This window comes from Euleptes europaea, chromosome 8 (genome assembly GCF_029931775.1).
Source record: "Euleptes europaea isolate rEulEur1 chromosome 8, rEulEur1.hap1, whole genome shotgun sequence".
Lineage (NCBI taxonomy): Eukaryota > Metazoa > Chordata > Lepidosauria > Squamata > Sphaerodactylidae > Euleptes > Euleptes europaea.
This window is the reverse complement of record NC_079319.1, coordinates 318,183-336,421: the sequence shown is the minus strand read 5'-3', so window position 1 is coordinate 336,421 and position 18,239 is coordinate 318,183. Positions and strand designations below refer to the sequence as shown.

General features: G+C 55.1%; 1 protein-coding gene across 1 annotated transcript; it reads left to right on the top strand.

Moving 5' to 3' along the window:
- The first annotated feature begins 448 nt into the window (after positions 1-448).
- Positions 449-17,622, top strand: PUF60 (poly(U) binding splicing factor 60). The gene is made up of 11 exons (XM_056854834.1): positions 449-484; positions 4,514-4,609; positions 6,496-6,585; positions 7,358-7,408; positions 9,418-9,579; positions 9,678-9,770; positions 10,331-10,544; positions 10,625-10,815; positions 11,169-11,304; positions 16,751-16,986; positions 17,269-17,622. Exons 1-11 carry the CDS (start codon positions 449-451, stop codon positions 17,566-17,568), a joined length of 1,605 nt encoding a protein of 534 aa, XP_056710812.1. The 3' UTR covers positions 17,569-17,622.
- The last annotated feature ends 617 nt before the right edge of the window (positions 17,623-18,239 follow it).

Here is an 18,239-nt window from a genome sequence, read left to right as displayed (position 1 = left end):
CCGAGTCCGGAAGGCCCCCGCGGGGGCAGGGGCGGCCGCAGGCGGCTGCGGGGGGCAGGGCCCTCCGCCGGTGGCGCTCGCGCTGCCCGTCCCGAGCGAGCGAGGCTGGGCCACGGGGCCGCTCCCGGGATTGGAGGCGGACGAGGGGCGCAGGCGGGCCGGCCGGCGGCACCCGCCTCGCCGCACCCCTCCGCCGGGCAGACCGGAGCGCCAGGCGACGCCCCGGCTCACCCGGCCCGCTCTGAGGGGCGGGCGGCGCGGAGCCAGCTGGTCAGGGCCGCGTTGCCCACGGCAACGTCACTCTCGCGAGACTGCGTTTGAGCGCGCCTCTCGCGATAGCGACACCCGCTTCGAGGCGCCCTCCGCGCGGGACTTCTGTCCCGTTCTCTCGGCTGAGCGGCAGCTCTCGCGAGACTGAGCCGCTCGAGGCAGAAGGGAGATTGAGAAGATGGCGGCGGCGACCGCGACGGCGACCCTCTCGCTGGTGAGTGGCGCGGCTTGGCCGGCCGGCGGGGCGGGAGAGGACGGGTGACAGGAAGAGCGAGGCGGGTCGGTGCCGCGAAGAGAGCTCTGCGTGGCTGTGGAGCGACGCGGCCCGAGCGGGGAGGGGGAGGGGCGAGGTGGCGGAACTGTTCTTCCCAGAATGCCCCTCGCCGCCGTTGCCGCTTGGCGCCGGGGTGGGTGGGTGGGTGGTGGAGGACCGCGGTGGCTGATGGGGCCGGTAGTCTTTTCTCCCACGGTGGCCAGGAGGCGGTTTGCCGTCCGCCCTGCCCGGTCGTGGGCCTGCGCCCCCTCCGCTGCCCTGCTGGCGGGGGCCTCCCCCCCCCGCGGCCCTTCAAGCTCCACGGGGGAGGGGGAGCGCGCTCTCCTGCCCGCGGAGCGTAAGGGGCGGCCCGGGGCGAAGGGGGGGCACGACTTCCCCTCCCCTCGGGAGACGAGAGCGGGGCGGCAGCTCTGATGGGAGTGTGGGCAGGGCGTGAGAGGACTGGCAGGGGGCCGCAGCGGCACCCCGGGAGTGTTCTGACCTTCCGCCCTCCCATTAGTAATAATAATACAATTTATTTATAACCCTCCCGCGGCGAAGATGGACTCAGGGCGGCTAATATCATAAAACACAGTATAATATGTCAGATAAACATAGTACAGTAACAATTTTAAAATATCTACTCAGCTCACAGTCTCCTCATAAATCACCTCAGGGAGAGAGTTTTAACAGGCGGCCATATGTGTGTGTGTGTGTGTATATATATATGCCCACTATCTATGTCCCCACTCTCTATGCCCACTATCGTCTCCCCAATGGCCATCCTCTGTCCTTGGCCTTGGAGGAATGAGGTCAGCCATTGCAATACTGTCCCCTGCAATCCTGTGCTGGTGAGGACAACAACTCATGGTCGACTGTGTCGAATGCTGCTGAGAGTTCGAGCAGCAGCAGCAGCCCTGACCTGCCCCGATCCAACTGTCTACGGAGGTCTTCTGTGAGGGCAACCAGTGCGGACTCCGTCCTGTGGCCAGGCCAGAAGCCGGACTGAAATGGATCCAGGTCTGATGTGTCCTCCAGGAATTCCGGAAGCTGCTCCGCTGCTCAACTGCCTTACCCAGGAGAGATATGTTCAGCACTGGGCGATAATTGGCAGGATCAAGAGAATCCAATAACAAGTTCCAGATCCTTTGAGGATCTGGCATAGTTTAGTTACACATTTTTAATTAGTTTATAATTTGCCTTTTACAGAACATTAAATTTTGAATTCCTTATTGTAATAACCAGTAACTTCCCACAAGCAGAAAAAAAATGTTTCTGGAAAGACAGTGAAATGGAAAAATGTAGTGGCGACCCTCCCTGCCCCTAAGCCAGGCAAGGGGCTCCCCTGGTGTGACATAACAGAAGAACGGTGTGTGTGTGTGGAGCAGTTGGGTGGTGGAGCAGTCTCATCATGCTTTCCACTGCTGGTGGCTCTAATGATCTTGCTTGCTGCAGCTGGGCAGCGCCCCTCTAAGCTCCAGGGCACATGGATTCTTGCCCTCCCTGCCTGCAAATGGAGATTTTACCTACTCTGAACTGTTCCTGACGAACAGCAGCAGAACATGTTTCTAGTTAAAAACGTATGGCAAAGACAGTAAATGTATTACCAGCAATATTGGATTTTGACAGCAAGCATTCAGACTGCTGTAATACACAAATGGGCTGTCTTGTCTGGATCTACTGGAGAGGGACTGGATGCCTGTGTGGTGTAGCGGGGTCAGAGTATCAGATGAGGATCTGGGAGAGGCAGGTTGGAAGGCTCACTCTGCCATGGAAGTGTGCAGCTAGCCACACACTCTTAGCCTGCCCACCTCACAGGATTGTTGGGAGGATAAAATAGAGGAGAACAATGTTAAGCTGCATTGGGTCCCCATTGGGAAGTATAAATGGGACGGGGAAGAGCTTTCTGAGGGCCTTGTGGGGGATGGGAACTATTTGTATCTCCTCACCCCTCCTCTCCCTGTTTTTTGCCTGTTTGTCTTCGGCATGAACTGACAATGTAATTTCAGGTGTGGGAGGACCTTGCAGTGCAGATGTGCCCTCGGAAGCTGCTGGGCTCTGCACAAGCTGGCAGTCCATGCTCTGTGTGGCAGGGAAGTGTGTGGAGCTCTGCTGGGTCTGTGGCTGCGAGCGTCCCTTTTGTTCCTGGATCCTGTGGGGGTGGAGGCCGGGAGCTCTTCTGGCAAAGCCTCTCTCGGCTGAAATGAGACATTGCACAGTCGAGTGGGGCCATGTCCCTTTGGGAATCTGGAAAAGAGGATTTCATATGTTACTTTGCCAGAAGGCAGCATTTTCTCTGGGCCAAGGAAAGCCTCAGCATCCGGCTGTCTGGGCACTGGGAAAAATTGCTAGTGGCATCCAGGGGTGTGGAATATTGTTACTGCACACTGGTGGTTTCATAAAATAAAATCACTCTTTTCTTGCCATCTCTGGACTTAAGGGTGTGTATATAATAGACCTACCAGTTTGGCCTATGAAAGGGACTGCCATGGCATTTTTATTTAATTTGTTTATTTTGTTTATAGCCTGCCTTTGTGGCTGAGATTCAAGGTGGATTACAGGGTATTAATGTCATTATTTTCATTTGTATATCTCTCCTTAGACTCAAGGTGAATTACTAAAATCATGAAAACTATTCAATTAGGCAAATTACAAAGTATGATAAAAATTTGAATATATGAGCAAAGATTCCTGGTAAAACAGAATAATACCGTGGGACTGGGGTTGGGTGGATTACAGGCATGCGAAAGACTAATCAATCAGCAAGCAGAGTACAAAATAAAACCATTCAGTCAGCAAAGATTCTGAATAAAACAAAATAATACACTGGGGCTGGGATTGAAGAACTGGGAAAACGGCACAAGCCAAGCGGGCGCTTTGCCGTATGTGAGCTTTGTGAGCACCTCTGTGGCCTTCTGTTGTGGCAGAAGCTTTCCAGGGGGGTGGGGATTGATTATGAGTCCAGGCCAAGAAAGGTTGTGTCCGAACGAATCCGCAGGTCTTTCTGGTTGTGCAAGTCTGCTTTTCTTGTGTCTGCTGCAACAGAGGAGCTCTTTTGCCCTGGAATAATCAAGGTGATGGGTTTTGGAGACCCTGGGGGGTATCTGGAGGGTTTGCCTGTTCCATGTGGGTGGTGGCAAGCCCTATGGAGGCTTTTGGGGGTGAGTCCCTGGTCAGTGTTAACTCTCCATTGTGCAAATACAGACCAGGAACTTAGAACGATAGCGTTGGAAGGGGCCATCCAGTGCAAATCCCTGCTCCATGCAGGATCAGCCTAGAGCACCCATGACCAGTATTCGTCTAGCTGCTGCTTGAAGACTGCCAGAGCGGGGGAGCTCACCACCTCCCTAGGCAGCTGATTCCACAGACTTGCCCCCAAAGTCTCCACGGCACCATGTGGCTGGTTGACTCAGGCAAGGCTGGACTTTGGGCTTTCTACTAGAGAAAGAAAGAGGATGCGTCAGATCTAAATGTGTTGTTTTAAGTGAGGGAATTCTACCATGCTACCTCGGCTCGAGGGGCCTCCCCCCCCCGTGTTGCCCTCCTGCCTCTGCACATGCCTGCAGCGGCATCTCTGCCATCAAACCAGCTGGGAGGGCCTTGAGGGAGGGGTGGGGCCTGTTCCACATCTTCCGTAGAGGAGTGGAGCCCTCTGGCATGTCAGTCACAGTTTGCTCCTGCTGGTGCACAAGAGAGGCTGTGTACACTGGGTACTCTTCCCAAGCCCTCCAGGGTTTCTGGAGAGTTGGTAGAAGTCTTGAAGGGTTCGGGCATGGGGCTTCCCCCAGCTCAACTCTTGGGAGTTCAGCTCAGGTGAGACAAGGAGGCCATTTGCTGATTGCCCGGTAGGCATTCTGGAATGATGGTGGTGCTGTAGTTGGAGGGAGGGAGCCAGAGGTTTTGTGTGTGTGTGTGTGTGTGTATAGCTCACTGTGAGCACCTCTCAGTCTGGGTGTGTGTTTTGTAACGGGCATCCTTTTTCCATTGCAGGGGACGGAGCCCGTCAAGGTGGAAAATGGGCAGAGCACAGCAGCCAAGCTGGGGCTGCCTCCTCTCACCCCGGAGCAGCAGGAGGCCCTTCAGAAGGTGAGCCCTGTGACTGAGCCCCTTTCCCGCCCACCGTAGAACCAGGCAGTGGTGGGCTTGTGACAGCTGGTGGCCGAAGGAGCTGGGGCCAGTGCTTGGCCGGCGGAAGCTGAGAGGCCCTGGGCCTCTCCTGCACACGCGCTGGTCCCTGATGGGCTCATTTCTCCCCGTCATTTCTCCCCGTCAGAAGTCCAGGTCCCGTCCTGGGAAGGAGTTCGTGGGTGTGGCTTTTGTCAGCTAAGGCTTTCTGTCGATCCCGGATAAAACAAGATGGTTCCTCACATAAACAAAATGGAGTTTTAGTTCGTTCCGTCCTTCCCCGTTTGCACTCTGTCCCCCGGCCGGCATCTGCACCACAATGGAGACCCGCCCGAGTAATCGCTAGTAAGAACCAATGAACTCTGACCGTGAAAGCCTTCGACAATACTTAAGAAAACGCATACAAGAATTTATATTCTTGCTGAGGTCTGACAGCTTTGGACAATGCCGTTATACCCTTTTAACGGGCCAGGCTGCGCATCAGGCCGAGAGATGTGCTCAGGGCACCTCGCCAGTTTCTTGGCCAAGCAGTGACTTGAGCGCTCGTTTCCCTATCCAGGTGTAGCACTCTGGCCCCTCTGCTGGGTTGTTTCCCCCGAGCGAGGCTGCTTCTGGTGTGGCTGCTTTGGATCCCAGACTTGCCAGAATGGCTCGCTGGAGGCCTCGGCTTGGCTCCTCCTTGGGCCTAGCCCCGTTTCTGATCATGTGTCTCCCCTTGGAATGGAGTTGAGCGCTCAAAGCAGCAGAATCATAGAATCATAGTTGGAAGGGACCACCAGGGTCATCTAGTCCAACCCCCTGCACAACGCAGGAACCTCACAACTACCTCCCCCCCACACCCCAGTGACCCCCTACTCCATGGCCAGAAGGTGGCCAAGATGCTCTCCCTCCCATGAATTGCCCAAGGTAATAGAATCAGCATTTCTGACAGATAGCCTCTGCTTAAAAACTTCCAGGGAAGGAGCACTTACCACCTCTCGAGGAAGTCTGTTCCACTGAGGAACCGCTCTGACTGTTAGAAAATTCTTCCTCATGTCTAGATGGAAACTCTTTTGATTGAATTTCAACCCGTTGGTTCTGGTCCGACCTGGGGCAACAGAGAACAACTTGGCACCATCCTCTATGACAGCCCCTCAAGTACTTGAAGATGGTTATCATATCCCCTCTCCAGGCTAAACATACCCAGCAACCTTTCCTCATAGGACTTGGTCTCCAGACCCCTCACCATCTTTGTTGCCCTCCTCTGGACACGTGCCAGCTTGTCTACATCTTAAACTGCGGTTCCCAAAACTGAACACAATAGGTGAGGTCTAACCAGAGCAAAGCGATACCAACACTTCGTGTGATCTGGACACTAGACTTCTGTTGATGCAGCCCAAGATTGCATTTGCCTTTTTAGCTACTGCATCACACTGCTGACTTATGTTCAGTGTTCGGTCTACGAAGACCCCAAGATCCTTTTCGCATACACTACTGCTCAGACAAGTCTCCCCCATCCTATAATTATGCATTTGATTTTTCCTATCTAAACATCAAGGTAGGAAAAAGAAGGCTCGCCAGCCCAGTCCTTTTTACTTTAGGGGGGGCTGGTCTCAGCCCTTCTGTTCCGTCCCTAGAGCATTTGAGCTTTAGAGGAGGCCGGAGGGCACAGACCCCTGACCCTTCTTCACAACGGTGCCTTGAGTCGAGTAGGTCCTTGGCCTTTGGTGCTCTGAGTGCTTTTAGCTCATGTTGTGCTTTGTTGGGGGAGTGCCAGACTCTGCCTTTCCCTGCTGCGGTGATCATCCTATGCTCTTTAACTTTGAGTTTTCTTTCCCTCCCCTTCCCCCTCCCCCCCCCAATGCCAGGCCAAGAAGTATGCGATGGAGCAGAGCATCAAGAGCGTCTTGGTAAAGCAGACCATCGCCCACCAACAGCAGCAGCTCACCAACCTGCAGGTGAGGCACCCCCCGGGGCAGTCCCTGCCTTTCACTCTCCCTTTCCCGTGCGCCCCCCCCCCCAAGGTGGAGCCCTTTATGCCCTTAGCTCTACTGCACAGCCCTGAGATCTGCCTGGAGCCAGAGGTACTTTTGCTTCCGTTTCCCCTGTGAAATTGAAGTGTGCTGCATTTGGCCTGCCCTGTGAGGTCCTAGGCCCCCACCCTTGCTTGCACGCACCCTGGGGGTGGGGTGGGGGTAGCTTAGCTGCCTGAGGAGACCCAAGCCCCATGCTGGGAGTTTGGCTATGGGCCTGCCCAAAATAGGCCGCCTGGGATGGCTTGGTGCAGTGTCCTTGCCCTAGCGGGGCATCCTCTGTAGCAGGCAGTGGCTGAGCTGGTAGGCCAGGAGGCCCTTAGAAGCTGACCAAGCCCCCCCCCTTCTACCTGCAGGTTGCCTCTGACTCAGGAGTAGGGAGCTTTGTGGTGGAGAGAGGGAGGGGGAGGGTTATGCCAGGTGCTTTGGGTAGTTCTGGTCACTGGGAGCTTTGTGGGCCTCGGGGGGGGGGGAGCATCCCTGCAGTCATCAGCTTTTGAGGGTTGAAGAGTGGTCACGGCAGCTACTGAGAACCACCCCCACCCCACCCCTGCTCCCTGGGGCTGGCAGGGGGCTGTGCAGCGAGGAGGAGGCAGGCAGGCAGGAGGCAGGAGAGGCCTCTTCCGCTTGAGTTTTGACGAGAAGCCGTCGTGTGCTCAGCTCCCACAGACTGAACTCTGTCTTTACTGTCTTTCAGATGGCAGCAGTGACAATGGGCTTTGGAGATCCTCTCTCACCTTTACAATCGGTCAATAGACACATTCACTTCTTCTGGGGCACTTGGTCTTAGTCAGGGCCTAGCGTGGGGAGGACTTAGCGGTGGCCTACCTCCCCCTCACACACACACCTGCTCTGGACTCACCCAGCCAACCAAGGCCCCCAGTGTAAGCTCCCCAGAGGAAGACCTGGGGCTGGGGGCAGCCGGGGCCCTTGGAGGCACTGGGCAGAGAGAGACAGAGAGAGAGACAGAGAGTGTTAGACCCAAGCAGCAGCTGGGAGAGCCGCCTTTCTAGGGACGCTGAGGTCCTGGCCTCAAAGTCACTGCCAAGGTAACTCACCAGAGGGCCAGCTCGGGACGACACCAGAGGCCTGGCAGCAAGGGAGTGGGACGTGGCAGGCACTCTCCAGGGCAAGTTTGGAGCCTAGGGAAACCTGGCATGTTCCCTGAGGGTGGGGGGCACCGTGGTTGCATGGCTGTTGCTCAGTGCGTGTGCCCACCCTGCCCCTTGAGGGTAGGCAGAACCGAGAGTGCAAGTGAAGCTGGCGGCAGGAAACAGCCACAAACACCCCCCTCCCACTGAGGAAGCGGCCTACCGGAACTCCAGCAGGCGGGATCTGGGGTCCCGCGGGTGCCTTGTGCAGCACCCTCTTCCCAGCCACACTGGTGTTGGGAACAGCCCCCGCTGCTGCGGTGTGGTGGTGTGTGAGAATGTGTGTGTGTGGGGGGAGAAGCCGGGAGCAGAACGGCCTCTGGCGCCCGGAGAGCAGCGAGCGTGTGCCTGCCCTGACTTTGCCGGCTCTCCGTAGGCTAGTCAGCAGGTTGCAGGCGTGGGCAGGCTTGCCACCTGAGTGATTGGCCGGTGGTCTTGCTGGGTGCAGGGCCACCCACCTCGTGGTGGCAGCATCCAGTGGGGCCTCCAGAGCACCCCGCTGCTGTCCTGCTGGCTCTGGAAGCCGCCTTCAGCTACTCTCGGCCTGGCCTTCCCCGCACCCCTCCTTAAGTCTTTGCTCTGCTGGCTCCTGAATGCTAGTGCTGGGAAGTAAAGAGAGGACATCAAGTCCACCCCCTTCCAGATTCGCCCCACAGCTTCCAGGTTTTGTGTACAGCAGAGAGCAGGAGCAATGGAGGTGCCCCAGTCCCCAGCAAGCCAGTGCCCCCAAGCCGCTCTCCTTGCGCAGGGAAGGGAGGCTTAGCTGGTGGCAGCATTCTCCCCCTTGGACGTTGAGGGAAGAAGAGGGCGAGAGGGGGCAGGCATGCAGGTGCCGTCTGAACCACCAGGCCTGAAGCCTTCATCCCCAAGGAGGAGTGTAAGCAAGGAGCCCTGGGTGCAGGGGGGTGTTGGTGTCCTGGTGGCTTCCTAGGGGCCCCATCCTGCCGTGGAAGAGGGCCCTCTTGGGCTCCTTGGGCACGGCCCCAGCCCCTCTGTACAATATAGGGCAGAAGGCTGCAGGGGCCACGCACGTCTCTCCTGGGCAGTTCCCCAGCTAGGTGAGCAGGGCAGGAGAGCCTGTTCTTCTTTCCCCTTCAGGGCACTTCTTGCGGTTGGCCGCCCAGCCCAGCACCACGTGATGCCCGAGTGAGGCGGCAGCTAGGTGACCGGGGGCTCCTGCCAGGGAAGGGGTGGGGCACACTAGCATCTCTGTGCCGCTGAGCACCGCAGTTGTTGCGGAAAGAGGAGGGGGTCTGGTGCACACTGACCTGTGTTTTTTTTCTGAAGGTGCCGGTGGAGAGTGGCTGAGAGGGGGGAGAGGCAGTGCCGGTGCCCTGGGACGGGGGCGGTGGGGGGGAGGGAAGGAGGGGTTTGAGTGAGGACAGGTGCCCCGGACCGGATCTCATGCTGCCCCGTGGGGGGGGAGGGGGTTTTGGGGCCCCCGGGGCCTGTTCTGGGAAGCAAGCCGCTGTGAACGGTGGGCTGGGACTTGCTGACCTTTCCCTGTGCTGCTCCCGGGGGAGGGAGGGGGGGTCTGGCAAGAGCTCTGTCGGCCTGCAGCTGTCCCCCAGCTGACCGGCCAGCCCTTCTTTCCCTTCCCATGCAGATGGCGGCTCAGCGGCAGCGGGCCCTGGCCATCATGTGCCGGGTGTATGTGGGCTCCATTTACTATGAGCTGGGGGAGGACACCATCCGGCAGGCTTTTGCCCCCTTCGGCCCCATCAAGAGCATCGACATGTCCTGGGACTCAGTGACCATGAAGCACAAGGTTGGTGCTGGCGAGGGGAGGGGTTGTTGCCGGAGTAGTGGGCGCTGGTGGGGCTGGCACTGGCTGCTGCATCTCCCGTTTCTCTCCTTCTCTCCCAGGGCTTCGCTTTTGTGGAGTACGAGGTGCCGGAAGCCGCTCAGCTGGCCCTAGAGCAGATGAACTCTGTCATGCTGGGGGGGAGAAACATCAAGGTGTGTTTGTCCCCGGTGCCGGGGCGCTTCCTCACTGGGGCTCTCTTGTGCCAGTCCGGTCCATGGGCAGGCCTAGTTTATTCTGCCGCTTCCAACATTTTATGTCTGTTCGCAGGGCTGCCGAGCAGGGAAGCCCTGTGCCCCCCCCCCTTATTCAGCTAGTCCTTCTTACTGGGTATTACCCAGACCCCGCAGCAGAACTTGCTTTCAAGGGGAGGGAGGGTGGCCCTGCAGGCCACAGCATTCCTTCCCTGCTGCTGCAAGTGGGGAGGGGGGGGCATCCTGTTCTTCCATGGAATGGCCGAGCACTTCTAGCAGCCTGCAGGTAGCATGTTGGATATGAGGTGTCTTTTTCCCAGCAAAGAAGAGGAGAGTTGGTTTGGTAAGCCTGGTGAACATCGATCGCAGCACCTGGTTCCTTTGCAGATAAGAAGCTGAGGCAAGGGTCCCAGCGTGGCAGTGCCAGTACCACCCGGTGCCCAGCTGCTGCCTCAAAAGTGTCCTGGCCCTGCGTGGTGGCCAAGCCGCAGGGTCCCTAACCAAGAGCCTTCTGCTTGCAGGTGGGGAGGCCCAGCAACATTGGCCAGGCACAGCCCATCATAGACCAGCTGGCGGAGGAGGCGCGGGCCTTCAACCGCATCTACGTGGCCTCTGTCCACCAAGACCTCTCGGACGACGACATCAAGAGCGTCTTTGAGGCTTTCGGGAAGATCAAGTCGTGCACACTGGCCCGGGACCCCACGACAGGGAAGCATAAAGGCTACGGCTTCATCGGTGAGTCTCAGAGCCGGCAAGGAGCGCTCCGGCTTAGGGGCTGCCGCTGTTCTTTCTCTCACTGGCTTTTCTGGCTGCAGAATATGAGAAGGCCCAGTCTTCGCAAGATGCCGTCTCCTCCATGAACCTCTTTGACTTGGGGGGCCAATACCTCCGCGTTGGCAAAGCTGTGACTCCTCCCATGCCACTCCTGACGCCAGCCACGCCGGGAGGCCTGCCTCCTGCTGCAGCTGTGGCAGCAGCTGCCGCCACAGCAAAAATCACAGCGCAGGTAAGGAGCTGGAAAGCAGAGCCGGCTCTGTGAGTTGCTTCATCCCAAAGCAAAGAAAGTAGAATTGGATCCCCTACGGTGACCGTCGTGGCGGGGAATCCTTCCCCCCAAGTCCAGCATCTTTTCCACATGTTTAACAGAGGGGTTTGATGCTGGGGAGCACTTTTCTCCTGAGGAGTCTTCTGCATAGTTCCAGCAGGCACATGAATCTCTGCAGTTGTCTTCTCCTGAGGTCAAGCTCTTGAGCAGAGAGGGGGCTTTCCCTGCCTCTACTGCCTGAGCCATGCTGGGGTGTGTGTGTCTGCCTCTGAGCTATGGGCAGGGCTGATGTGGTGCTCACTTTTCTGTTGTAGGAAGCTGTGGCAGGTGCAGCTGTCTTGGGAACGTTAACCACCCCGGGGCTGGTGACCCCAGCGCTGACCCTGGCCCAGCCTCTGGGGGCGTTGCCACAGGCTGTCATGGCAGCTCAAGCCCCAGGGGTCATCACCGGTGAGTCTGGGCAGTTGCCCAAGCTGGACGGGACCGAGGGAGGAGGGGACCCTGGGAAGGGATTCAAGCCTCTGGGCACAGATGGTAGGTAGGGATTCCACAGGTTAATTGGGCTCTATGCAGAAGGGGTTTCTTTGTCTGCCCAGAATTAATCGTTTGCCCCATCACTGGACAGCTTTGAGATCCAGCATTATCAGAGATGTATAACGTGTATTTTCCTCTTTATTCCTTGAGGTTTTTTTTTTTAAAGGTAAAATAAATGTGTCACAAAACATTTGATAAAACCAAAAATTTTGCCCACTAAAGCTGTCACAGTAAATTGAGCCCCCCGCGTGAAGAAGCTGCCCCTCTGCTGAGTCAGGCCCCTGCTCTGTCCCTCTCAGGATCGCCTCCTCTGACCGACAGCCGCTCTGCAGGGTCTCTCGCGTCTTGTACTACTGGCTCTTTGAACCTGGATGTGCCAGGGGTTCAAACCTGTCACCTTCTGCGTATGAAACAGATGCTCTGCCACTGACCCATGGCCCCTCCCCCATTGGGTAGTAGAGGAAGGGCTAGTGTGTAACCCACTTTTGCGACGTTATCCTCCCACCCGGACTCTAGTATATCTTTACACTTTGGACACACATTCCTATGATTTGTTTCCTCTCTTCTTTAGCTGAATGAGGGAATAGATGGAGTTTGCCAGTTTTTTGCGTAGCAGGCTCACAGACGCCACTGCGTAGCATGCAACCTCCTTGTAGGTTCTAGTAGGTAGGGTTCTAGTGCAGTTAGACTACCGGGGGGGGGGCGCGTCTCGTTATTGGTTTAATGTGTTGTTTCGCTAGCTTAATCTTTTACCATGAGTCCACCTGTGATGGAAATGTTAGCTGCCCTATTTATGCCATTTTCCACTAGAGTGGGATCAGGATGTTTTCTTTTGGACTAACCCTTCATTAACTATGTACAATGCTCTTTCTGTGAAATATATTAAAGACGCTTGCTTTTGTATTTCCAAAGATGTTCAGAAATGTCAACAGTTACTGATATATCTGGATTAATATCACAATGTCGTTCTGCTAATGCGATAACTCACATTACAAAACGTCTTTCTAGATCCAAAGCCTCTCTTCCTCCAAGGGCCTTTCTGTGGCCCCAAAGGAGGGGCCTTGGGAAACCCCACCCTCACCTGAAGCATCAGCAACGATTGATCTGTCAGGGCTGATTCTGTCCCTGGATTCTTTTCAGAGTCTTATCAAGCTGCTGACGGGGAAGGCCTCTGCCTGCGAGACTTGAGATTTTTTCCCTTGCTCCATGGCAGTGCTGAAGGCCTGCTCCGTTTGAACCCCCACTTCCTGCTCCTCCTTTATCCTTTCTGAACTCTCAGCATGATGATGTAGTCTGAGGTTCAAAACGTTGGATCCCTCTTGTAAAACAGTCTTTTATGGAGTATTTTTCTCCCAGCCCCCAAAAACCATGATCTAAGTGATGGGCACATTTTAAATGGTGCAACTTTCCCAGTAACACTAGAATGGAAAGTCTCTTTCTTTCCGTGCTGTTTGTAATTTTGCCAACTTCCCTCTCATCCCACTCCCCATCTTTGTGCTCCTCATTTTTCTAAGCTGGGGAGTCCCCTCCTTTTCAGCCCTCTCTTTCCCGGCAGAGGTTTCAGCCCATGCGTCTTTACAGCTGCCCTTTCCTGTACTTCCTTTGCCTTTTCCTCTGCTGTTGTACACTGTGGTGCAGGCAGGCCCACTCTCAGAAGCCAAGCCAGGGTCAGCCCTGGTTAGTATTTGGAGGGGAGACCACCAGAAAAGAGGCAGGCAATGGCAGGGGTCACCGTACGTTGGCTCCAACTTGATGGCACTTTTCACCACCAGCAGCAGACGATGCTGAGGCTTCATCCGATTCCCCCCTGCCCGTCCCCGGAGGCTTCTTTCATGGTGACGCACATCCAGTTGAGGTCTCTGGGCCGCAGCAGTGAGTGTCTTCAGCGTGTGTGCCATGGTCAACAAAGGAACTTGACAGTGTGGTTTGGACTTCACTGTTGGGAACCTACAAAAGTGACCCCCTCCCAACCACAACTCCAGAACAAATCGAATTGCCCCGATTCAGGACACTGGGAGACCTTCACCACTTGCTTCCGATTTTCTGTGGTGAAAATTGGCTATTCCTTATCCTGGTTTTGTTTATTGATTTATTATGGAAGAAAAAACATGCTCTGCCCGTCCTGCTCCATCAAGGTCCAACAAGCCCCCTAATAAATTTAAAAAACATCCCAGAAGCACGTTCCAGTTGAAAGCTTAGTTAAGATATGTCTGTAAATCACGAGGGCAGCAATTAAAACATAACTCAGGAAGGAGGGGGGTCATAGAGGGGATTCGAGACACAAATAAAAAAGAAGCACTATCATAATAATTTTTAAAAGGTCTTCACTTGCTGGTAGAAGATAGGGATCGAAGGGGACAGATAAATATCCCTGGGGAGGGAATTTGCTTGGCAGTCCTTGCTGAGGGACTTGGAAAGCTTTTGAGAGTCAAAATATGTAACGTCTGTGGGCTTTATGTACACCCAGGGCATCCTAAGAGGCTGGTGAGGCGGGGCTTCCATTGGCAAAAGCTGTGCTGATTCTTTTCCAGTGAGACTTGTTCTGTGTGTCTAGGCCTGGCTGATGCTGCCCGTGCAGCCATGCAGGTTTGCACAAGTGTGTGGTACAAAAGGCTGCCTCTTACTTTTTGAACATACGAGGCTGCTTTTCAGACCACTGGTCCATCTAGCTCAGTTTTGTTGGCTCAGACCGGCAGCTGCTCTTGCTGGCTGCAGGTTTGGGCCTTCTGCTTCACCTTCCACCTGATCCTTTCATCTAGGGATGGCAAAACAGGAGCTCTGTAACTGAGCTGGACTGCTACTCATTTCCCTGAGCTTTCAGCCGCTGCCTTTCCCAGGAACGTTGGTGCCTGGCAATTTCTGTGGGCTGGGAGGAGCTTCTTGTCCATTTTGTGGGCTGGCCATTCCCAGATGAGGTGGTTCATGTGCTCTTCTGGAAGTGGCTGTTAATCAGTGCAGTTGTGAGACCTTTGAGGCTTCTGGGTCTCAGGGACAGATTTTGTAGGTTAATCAAAATGGAACCTTGGAAGTGAGGAGAAGGCTGAAGCATGGGAGGATTAACTGACATCAGATAATTGCTTTGATATAACATGTGAAGAAGATCCAATTAAACTTTGAAAGGTCCTGTTGAATTATTAGATATTATAATGAGGGAGGGAAAGCCAAGTCAGGACTTTCATGTTGTATATTCCCTGTGAAGTTTATTTGTGGAACAGTGATTTTTAGATCTGTGAAAGTATTGCATTGTTTGTTCTTACAATTGTCTACTAGCTCCTCATTTTTTGAGTCAGAAAGTATATTTGGGATAAAGTCAGTCGATGTTTAAAGCATTTTTTTTTTAATTTTTTTTTTTGATTAGATTTGTTTGCCACCCATTCCTGACTAGGGCAGGCTGTGAGCGGCTCACAACAAAAATACAATACAATAAAAATGCCACATGTAAATTAATTTTTAGCTATAATTAATATCAGTTTAAAAACAGGCACCGTCATAACTATGAGCAGTAAAAACAGTGTCAGGCAGCCATCCTGACTGAGATCTCAGCCAAACAAAAGCAACCCCTGATCAAAAAAAGCATGATATGGAGAAAGTGGACAGAGGGTTTGTGTCCCATTTGTATGCTGCATTTCAACCAGGCGGGTTCTCCCAGCTGTGCATGACAATAGAATCAGGTGAAAATGGCATCTTTTTTGCTCTGATAAAGAGGAAACCCTTGGAAATGTGCCTCATTGTGCTGTCGTTGAGTAGAGAGATGAGGAGTTGGCTCTCGGAGCCTCCTGCTGTGGGGATGCCTTTTTGCTGCTGAGGGGCACCCATCATGGGCATCGTGTGGGGAGAGATGGGTCCATAGAGAACACTCTTATCCCCCCACCCCCAGTCAAATGCTCAGGGTGTGGCACTCAGGGTTCCTCCGAAGAGCCCTGCTGGATCAGGCCAGTAGTCCATCTAGTCCAGCACCTTGTTTCACGCAGTGGAATCAGTTGCCTGGGAGGGCCAGCCAAGAGGGCTGAGAGGCTGAGGCCTTCCCCTGATGTTGCCTCCTGCCCTGGCACGGAGATCCAGGTGGGCTCCTTTACGCTCCATGACTAGTAGCCGCTGAGAGACCTCTGTTCCGTGATTCTGTTTCCCCTCCCCCCCTTAAAGCCATCTATGCTCATAGCCATCGCTCCATCCACTGACAGTGAATTCCACAGTTAAATTTAATTCTTTCTTCCTTGTTGCACCTTTGCAAAAAAAACCTATGAAGCAGGAGAGGGAGAGGGAGAGAGAGAGAGAGAGAGAGAGAGAGAGAGAGCGCAACTAAGCCAAGGCTGGCAGGTGAGCTTCATGGCAAAATGGGGATTTGAACCCAGACCTTGAGTCTGACACTCCTTGATGGTCACAGTTCTTCCAGGTCTGGGGCTTGTGCTGCCGACGGCTCTTGGGTGGTGCTGTGGCGGCAACGATGGAGGAAGCCCTTTTTTTGGCCCTTTTATGCTGGCTCCTCACTGTTTGTGATGGGCGCTGTAAGGCAATAGTGCCCTCCCCCAACACAGGCTAATGCTGTGGAGCTGGCTGCGTTTCTGTCTTGCAGCAGGGGGCAGGGCTTCCCCACCCATAGCTCCTGGCTCTGCTCTCCCTCGAAAGCTGCAGTAGCCCAGTGTTAGGGGCAAGGTGTGTGTGTGGGGGAGGCAGTGTTCTTCAGGATCCTCTCCCCAGTCCGCTCCTGCTGGGGGCACTGGGAGTCAGTCTCCCCCCTCCCCTCCAGGGCCCTCAGATTAGGCTCACCCGTTGAAATCAGTAAAGACAACAGGCAGTATGCCGGTTTGCACATGAGACGCTTGTGGAGGTCACAGCCACAGGATGGGGCTGCGTGCGCTGGTTTAGAGGACACTCTGAGAAGGCGATTCGCCCGGTTCCCGGAGGAGCCTCGCAACCGCTGTGATAGCGGGGAGAGAGGGACATGGGGGAGTTCCGTGCCTTCGAATGCTGGCCTGCTGGCCTCGGTGGGTGTTTGTGGTTGGTGCCAGCAGGATTGTCTGGGGGGGGGGCTGTGCCAGGGTTCTGGTCGTGATGGGCCTGCTGTCCACTGTTTCTTTCTGGCCCCACTCAGCCCAAGGGGCCCCAGTGGAGCAAAAAGGCCCCGGTCACCATGGACGACTCTGTTCTTCCGAAGGAACTGGTCTGGCTGTTGCCTTTCGCCCTCTTGTGCGCAGCTCAGGAGGCAGAGACTTTGCCGCCGTCTGCATGACTCCTCTTCCTTCAGAACAAGGGCTGTGTCTCCTGGGCTTGCAGGGGCTGTGCGTGATGTGTCTCTGTGTGTGTTGTGTAGTTAGTTGCCTAGTGCTGCTTTAGCCCATGCCGGCCTCTGTCCTCCTTGCAGGCGTGACCCCGGCTCGCCCACCCATTCCTGTCGCCATTCCCCAGGTGGGAGTGGTGAACCCCATCTTGGCCAGCCCACCCACACTGGGCCTGCTAGAAGCAAAGAAGGAGAAAGAAGAGGAAGAGGTTTTCCAGGAGTCTGAGAGGCCAGAGATGCTCAGCGAACAGGAGCACATGAGTATCTCGGGCAGCAGTGCCCGCCACATGGTGATGCAGAAACTTCTTCGGAAGCAAGAGGTGAGTGGGGCTCTCCGGAAGCCGCCTTTGAGGCCGCTCTGGTTGGCACTTTTGCTTAGAGGTGGACCAGCCCAACTCCAAGGTTGATGCCTCTTGTTTGGGGTGGGGAGGGGAGTGCACAGAGCATGAGAGATGCTGGGGGCAGATAGTGAGAGGCTGGCCGTTCCAGCCACCAAAGGGAGCAAGTGGCACTCGGCCAAGTGCGAACAGCGGCTGCTTGTCCCGTTCTGTGGCCTCGTGCAGAGGTGTGAGACCTTTCTCCCCCCCTTCTGTTCCACACAGTCGACAGTGATGGTCTTGCGCAACATGGTGGACCCCAAGGACATTGACGATGACCTGGAAGGGGAGGTGACTGAAGAGTGTGGCAAGTTTGGGGCGGTCAACAGGGTCATCATCTACCAGGAGAAGCAGGGGGAGGAGGAAGACGCAGAAATCATCGTCAAGATCTTCGTGGAGTTCTCCATGGCCTCGGAGACCCACAAAGCCATCCAAGCCCTGAACGGTCGCTGGTTTGCGGGCAGGAAGGTGGTGGCCGAGGTGTACGACCAGGAGAGGTTTGACAACAGTGACCTCTCAGCATGAACTCTCTCCCCCCAAGGACTTTCCCCCCTCCCCAGCCCCATGTTTTCAGGGAGGCTGCTGGGCCCACATCGTATTCTGTGATGTATGTGTAGTTTTGGATAAAAATGCCAGGAAGACACGTCACTGTCTACATCTCTGGGTCTGTGTGTGGGCACAGGCTGTGCAAAAGCCGGACTAGAGGACCAAAGGGAGAATAAAAGTATGTGTTGCAAATATGAAATACACAGTATGTAGGGTAAATACCTGGTTCAGAAAAATATCAAAACATACAGAGTGCTCCAGAGTGTACTCTACACTAAAACATGATAAAGCTCATTTTGAATCTTCAGGAAGCAGTACGTCAAAATGTGCAATGCCTGCTCAGATTTCCCCCTCGGTCCTTTGCCCGGCTCTTGTTCCATTGACAGCCATCTTTGCCCTGGCTGGGGTGGGCCGTGTTGGCTCAGTCTTGTGAGATCTCGGAAGCTAAACAGCGTCAACCTTGGTTAGTCCTTGGGTGGGAGACCCCCAAGGAAGTCCAGGGTTGTTATCCAGAGGCAGGTGATGACAAAACCACCTCTGAATGCCTCTTGCCTTGAAACCCTTATGGCGGGTGTGGGTGGGTGATCCCCAGCATGGTGCCCGCCAGGTGTTCTTAGAAGATGGGTGGGGCCAGGTGGGGCTTTTGCCCA

What these genes read in the sequence shown, in the direction of transcription:
- PUF60 (XM_056854834.1), top strand. Translation starts at nt 449, where the DNA reads ATGGCGGCGGCGACCGCGACGGCGACCCTCTCGCTG. An exon ending in CAGTGACCATGAAGCACAAG is followed by an intron (nt 9,580 to 9,677) that starts GTTGGTGCTGGC and finishes CTTCTCTCCCAG; the next exon opens with GGCTTCGCTTTTGTGGAGTA. An exon ending in TAAAGGCTACGGCTTCATCG is followed by an intron (nt 10,545 to 10,624) that starts GTGAGTCTCAGA and finishes TTCTGGCTGCAG; the next exon opens with AATATGAGAAGGCCCAGTCT.